At 42.6% G+C, this 7,096-nt stretch overlaps 1 protein-coding gene across 1 annotated transcript; it reads left to right on the top strand.

The window, feature by feature from the left end:
• Positions 1–5,853: 5,853 nt before the first annotated feature.
• LOC126498811 (alpha-defensin 9-like) lies at positions 5,854–6,762 on the top strand (the record flags this gene model as incomplete). The annotated part of the gene is made up of 2 exons (XM_050137714.1): positions 5,854–6,028; positions 6,609–6,762. Coding segments are annotated over 2 exons (315 nt in total), but the record flags the coding sequence as incomplete, so codon positions are not given.
• Positions 6,763–7,096: the final 334 nt, after the last annotated feature.

Genomic DNA, 7,096 nt, shown 5'->3' with positions numbered 1-7,096 from the left:
TCCACTGTTCCCATCCATAGTACACCTGTGAGAGCTGATCATGCTGCAGACCATCATGAAGTCAACATGACAAACATCATGGATACCTCAAGTATCTTTCTAAGACTGTATATCATTTACTGTTGGGAGCAGTGAGACCCCAGATCCTGAATTTCTTGTAATCCCCTGATCTGAGTGCCTACAGCTGCTCTGAGCATGAGACCTTCAGGAGTTCCTGATGGCAGGAGAGTGGTTTCTGGTGGGTTTGGCTGGGGCGTAACTATCTCTATATAATCTGCCCCTGAACACAATAAAGGGGGCGTTCTTGGGGAATTCAAGGATGACCCGTGTCGCTGTCTCTCTGTCTGTGTGTGTCTGTGTATTTTAACCTCCAGCCTCCTTGCCCCAAGCTCGCGAACTGGGTGCCAGCGCACAGAGCGCAGAAACAGGGGCGCGGTGTGCGGCAATTCACTGGTAATTTTATTGATCAGTTCCTTATATTCTCTCTGAATCTCCAGGCCTAACCAAGATTGTCCTGCCCTTATGGTAGTATTCTACAGTTTACTTGACTGATTCTGAATCTTTAGGGTGCATATAAGGGGTGATCCATCCTGTTCATTCTGTGTACCGCGGATGGAAAAAGAGTAAAGCACCGCTCTCTTTGAGACCTGAAAATTAGATGGCACTTACCCATGATGCTTGAGGCTTAGTCTAAGGTCTTTGAATTATATGTGTCTGACCCTTAAATGAAACTGTTTTAAACAAAACCCTGGCTCCAGTTAGTAGCAGGTTGAAAAGAAGAGCACAAATTCCAGACACAAAGTGAGAAAAAGAAGCTCAAATGATTCTGACCCAGTTATGCTTGTCTTAGTTTACACTGGACTCAGTCACAAGAATAGCTCTCATGCAGTAGGCCCACATATTCTTCTGAAACAATCTCATTCTGATAGAATAAATACAGGCCACCTCAAGAAGGAATATCGGTGACTTCATGCAGTGAGAGCTGGAGTGAAAAACAAAGAGAAGGCTATCCAAGAGATAAAATGTCAAGGAAACACATTGTGCACAAAGAAGCCCAGGTAACTGAAATTAAACAAATGAGGGTCAAGGGGATGGCTTAGTGGGAGAGATGCTACCACCACACCTGACAACCTGAGTTCAAGACTCGGGATCCACACAGTGGGAGGGACAAATAGACTGCTATTAGCTAGCCTCAGACATCTCCACACGTACTGTGGCACATGAGTTCTCCTTACATATACGATAAGTAATAAATGTCAAAGAAATTTTAAGAAAATAATAAACCTTCATGAGACTGACTCTACCATGTTGTTGAATATTAGTTTAACTGTGTAAAAGGGTATTGTATTTTTATACTCCTTTTGGTTAACAATGTAAAAACGTGTGTTTAGTTGTGTAAAGATGTGTGGCCGCTGTTTCATGTTGCCTATCTAAGACACCTGATTGTTCTAATAAAAAGTTGAAGGGCCAATAGCTAAGCAGAGAGGAGGAGAGAACAAGGGAGAAAAAGAGGGAGAAACCAGTGCCAACCAGGCAGTCGTCAGACAGCACATAGAATAGGACATGTAGAAAGAAAGGTAAAAAGCCCCAAGGCAAACGTAGATAAAGAGAAACAGGTTGAATCAAGAAAAAGAGCTAGCCAGAAATGAGCATAGCCTAGGCTAAGCATACATAACTACCAAGTCTCTGTGTCATGATTTGCGAGCTGGTTGGTGATCCAAAAGAAAAAGCCTGGTACAACTTCAGGGTCAGTTATAGAATACATACTTTTAGTCCCACAGATGGGTCTCTAGTTTAGCCTAATCCCAAGGAGTCTCAAACAGTTAACTGCATTTGGCTTCGGACAAACATTGAAGAACTGCCAATTTGTATACCAACTGAGGATTACTCTGGGTTGTGATGCTCAGAAGACATGTCCATACTGAAAGCACATCTCCATCAACACGGCATGGTCAACACGTCCACCAACTGGGCCGGATGACGTTGCTTATCACTACAACAAATCTCTGAAAAGATTTCAGTAAACAACTGACAATATCATGAAAAAAAACCACCAATTTTTTTTTAAAAAAATATCCCATTCATCACAGAAATTTCAAATAGACATCACACATTGGCTCCTAGCAGCCAACTCTATGGCAGGCCCACATTATGGTTTCTTACTAGGACGCTGGTTTCCTATTAGATCACGGAAACACAGAGAACTGTGTGTAAACTGCGCTGGGATCAGAAGCCCTGCGCTGACTTCATAATAAAATCCCTCTAGACTTCACTGGCTCCTAAACACTCACCTTTAACAGAGGGAGGTTTGTCTCCATGGTCTGAGGAAATTTCTCAGCCGAATATGAAACTCAACTTCCTTTCTGTCAAGCGTCCTAACATCCTAGTCTTCTGGTCAGAACTATCTGCACATTACTCTGCTGGGCTTTTCCTATTTTCCTTCTTCCCACCACCCATATTTCTACTACACCTCACTTCTCAGCTAGTCCTCGTCTCGCCCACCCTGAGGTGAGACGTCATAACTCACCCCTCTAGAGCTACACTTAACCTTTTTACCTGACCTTGGAAAACCGCCTACATTCTGCGATTTCTCTTTAACAGTGAGATGACTAATGCCATAAAATTATTGAGGTATTTGAAGCTAGAAAATATAATCTTCACCAGTTTAACTAATATAAATCATTAACCATTAGATAAACTCATTTAAATGCTATTGAACTTAACTACTTGGTAAGTAAGGTGAGAATACTAAATTTTCATTTATTGTGGAGTCCAGACAGCTTTGTGTGACCTCATAGAAAACATGATAATTTGAAACTTAAAATGTCAGGGAGCATTCTCAAAGTATATAATATATGCAGTGTGTTTTTGTTATCTTTATTGATTGCTAAGACCTTTTTAATCTATCCCAATAAGAGTTTTTACAATAACCCAATAAAGTCACTGCTTTTATAGACCAATATTTTGTATCTTTGTAAAGGAACTTGGAAGAGGCTAATCGCCTTACTCAGGAACACTAAAGATTAGGCAACAGGGTGTGGCCAGATCCGTTGTACTTTACCACTACTCTGCTTTTCACCTTAATTTCTGCGTTTTAGAGTGCCAACCTCCATCATTTATTGGCATTATTTGTTTTCCTTGCTTAGAACCCAACAGTGGCTCAAGGTTGGAAGACATCTGTTGTCAGGTGCTACCTCCACAGTCTCTACCTCTCCTTGGTCTCTCCCTCTGCAAATTTCCTCCTCCGGGGTTTGATGTGAACCCACCAGTGAATAACCTACACTCTCTAGAAACATCTGAAGAAAAGGGTTTTTTTTTTTTTTTTGACAATTATCACAAATCAAAAACATTCCAGGTATGATCACTGCTGAGGAAATAAAGTTGATTATTAAGGTAACTGTGAGTTCTGTTCACATTTTGCACACTGGTTTCTGACACGAAACAAGTGCAGGAGGGTCTGGAGAGATGGCTCAGGGGTTAAGAGCACTGGCTGCTCTTCCAGAGGAGACCTGAGTTCAATTCCCAGCACCCACATGGCAGCTCACAACTGTCTATAACTCCTGTTCTAGGGATCTGACACCCTCACACAGACTACATGCAGGCAAAACACCATGTACATAAAATACAAATAAAATATTTAAAAAAAAAAAAAAAAAAACAAGTGCAGGAGCGGTCACACCCCCTCCCATCTTAGACCTTAAGAAGGAGACCTTAAGAAGAAACAAGTCCTCAGGGCTGTGACCCATCTTACCCAGCACCTCCTGCGGGTCAGTAGAATATGAGTGCCTGTGAGAGGGGAGAGGAGTGGCCCTCCCATGAGCACAGGTGGATCGGCTGCACTCTGAGGTTTCAGAGGCCATTGGAGGTAACTTCCATTCTCTAGAGGCAATCTTGGGATACGTGATGGTACTCGGACAAGATCTATACAGCGGAGCGTAGGAGACGCAGCAGGAAACAATGGGGACTCCTTCCTTTCTCCACCATCACGTCAAGGTCTCTGACCGACCAGCCCCATCCAGATCTCTGCTTTCTAACTGCTTGTTGGGCATCCACATGCGATACTAGATGCCAGAACATTGGTGATCCTGAAAACCCTCCCTGGGAAGGTGGAACTTACTCAGCTGTGGCACTGGGTAAGAAAGACAACCCTCTCTTCATCACAGGATATGAGAGGAAATTTGCTAGCTTCAATAATCACTAAAATACACAAGTTTGAATTTTATAAATTTAAGTTGAAAGAAAGAAAACTCAGAAATAATATTAAAAAATTTTAAAACAGTTTGTTTGGTATAGCAAACAGAGAAGGACAGAGAAAAAGGACAATTTTAGAAATTTGTAACATGTTACAAGGTGAAAGTTTTCGGAATTTATAAACAACAGCTAAAGATTATTTGGAAAAAAAATAGGTCTGTAGGGATGGCTCCGTGTTTAGAAGCATTTGCTGCTCTTGCAGAGGACCCAGGTTTAGTCCCAGAACCCACATGACAGCTCATAGCTTTCGGTATCTCTAATTCTAGGGGTTTTGGCTGCCTATTCTGATCTCCAGAGGCAGCAGATAACACATACATACATGCAAGCAAATTACTTATATTATAAAATAAAAATAAGTAAATATTTTTCTTAATGAAAGTGAAATGAATGTTCCAAGCCCTCCCTCAGTGAACATTTGACCACATACACATGCACACACTACTTAGGCGTGTGCACTTCTGCTGCCCATTCATGAGAAAATGTAAACTAGTATAATCCTGAAATATCGATTTTTTTCCTGTTAGATTGGTTGGGACTAGGAAATATGAGGAAAGCATCATAGTGCATGTATGAACAAAGACTGTAAAAACTCCAGCAGTCTATAAACTCACAAAGTAAAGATCTGCTTTTCCCCCAAGGCTCAACAAACCCAGAAGTAGCTAAGTGGCCACATTGACTTCACAGACGGAGGATTCTGGTCTCTACCTCTCTGGTGTCCACATGAGCCGATGTCTTCCTTCAAGTGAGAGAGCTGCTGCTGTCAGATGTGGGAAGAGACAGAGGAGAGAATGTGAAATAACAAGAGAATGAAAACTATGGTGCACACCAAAACTTGATTGCCTTATTTGTAGTGATATTTCATTTGTATTTTAATAAATAAAGCTTGCCTGAAGATCCGAGAGTAAAACAGCTGCACTGATCAGCCATACAGACCAGGCAGGGCTGACACACACCTTTAATCCCAAAAGCTACATTAGTTTGCCGTAGTGAACACCCTTAATACCAGCCCTAGAGAGGAATATAAGCCAAGAGAAGACAGCTCTCGGAGACAGTCTCATTCTGAGGATTCCTGGAGGCAGGATTGCCACTTCGAACTGAGTCCGAGGTTAAGAGCCAAAGACCGGTTGTTTGGCTTTTCTGACATTCAGGTTGAACTTCAATATCTGTCTCTGGGTTTTTATTAATTACAGTCTGGTCCAGGGTACACATTTTCTGAAAACAGCAGGCTCCAAGCTCAGAACACAAAACCCTTTGTTCTAGGAGGTTACTAACTTGTAAAATGCCCGCCTCTTTTCTTTCCTGGCCTCAGAAAGGTAAATACTCACACAGATGGGAAACAGGAGACGATAGCAAGCATCATTATTAGCTGAAAGGGAGGGCTGCCACTGAACACACAGGCCAACACCATGATGGCAGCTGTGAGGACACAGGAACATCCATGGAATCTTGAGGGCAACAGCCTCCCCCAGTTCATATCAGTGTGTGTCCTCTCTATCTACAGGGCTTGTCTCTGTACCTTAGCACGGCAGCCCTATAAATGGCAGCTGACTCCTCACATCCCCAAGGTTGGCTTCTGCTGGTGCTTCCTCCAGGTGACTCTCAACCAGGAAGACACTCGTTCTCCTCTCTGTCCTTGTCCTGCTGGCCTTCCAGGCCCAGGCTGATCCTCTCCCAGAAGCAGCTGAGGAGACTAAAACTGATGAGCAGCCAGGGGTAGAGGACCAGGATGTGTCCATCTCCTTTGGGGATCCAGAAGACTCTGCTCTTCAAGATGGAGGTGAGTGCTGGTGCCCAGTGCGATAGTGGTTGGAGTCTCCTGAGAGAGGGTGGAAGATGGGACTGGAATCCTGTCAAGAATTGTGTGGTTCGGGTCGGGTTCTCTGTTGGTCCTCTAGATCTTCACTGTCTTATATGGAGGAGTAAGTAAGAGACATAAAAAAAAATGTAAAATTGATTTTAAGTTTTTGAATCTAAACATTTATCTGTGAAATAGTTTTAAAATATAGAACACATTGATTAGCACTTTGGCTATCCAATTGACAACTTTGTTATAGAGATAAAAATCTATTTTGTTTAAAAGAATAGATTTAGGAACCAAATGCCTGTGTATGAGTGTGTTGGGTCAGGAAGACACTAAAAGTTGAAGGACTGTGAAATGGGTGTCAAGTCATGCATGCGATCAACACTTGTTAAATGTGTTCTTCCCCAGTGTTTGGAGTTGCTCACGGTGCTGGATGTGATGTTACCAGTGCAAACACACCTGCTCTGTACTGTGTATCATGCATCTTCATAGTGTTGTGCACTATTGCACACTGCTGGCTACCTAACTTAATGCCTGGTGTTCTCTGTTTCCTCAGCCTCAAGAAGTGTGAGCTGCTACTGTAGAAAAAAATCCTGCAAACGTTCTGAACAAGTCTCTGGATTGTGCAACAAAGGTCCATTGCGCTTCGTATTCTGCTGCCGCTCGGACCAGAGAGAAGATCACCATGTGCTCTGAGACCTCTCACCTCATTACCCTCGAACTTGGCCTCCATTATTTCTATTTCTCCAATAAATTTCCTTCTGGGAAAAAAAAGTCTGTTTTTATGTTTCTTTGAGGCTTTCTATGTGGCTTAGTCAGGACTCTGCTGAGCTAGGTAGCAGAATCTTCAATGAATCCCTTATAAAGGAAGGATTGGCTACATTTTAGTAGTCATTTCAAGGGTGAACAGGAGGTTAGATAAAAAAAAAAATAAATCACATCTCAGTGACTCTGCTCTAGCTCCTTCTCCTGTCTATCAACTCTGCTGTTCTTTACACGGGACTCACCCTCAGAACCATGTCCCACATTCCCACGATCCCTTCT

Source organism: Alexandromys fortis, unplaced genomic scaffold, assembly GCF_014885135.2.
Source record: "Alexandromys fortis isolate MF-2015 unplaced genomic scaffold, M_Fortis_MF-2015_v1.1 scaffold_3, whole genome shotgun sequence".
Taxonomy (NCBI): domain Eukaryota; kingdom Metazoa; phylum Chordata; class Mammalia; order Rodentia; family Cricetidae; genus Alexandromys; species Alexandromys fortis.
This window is presented reverse-complemented; position numbering and strand designations above follow the sequence as displayed.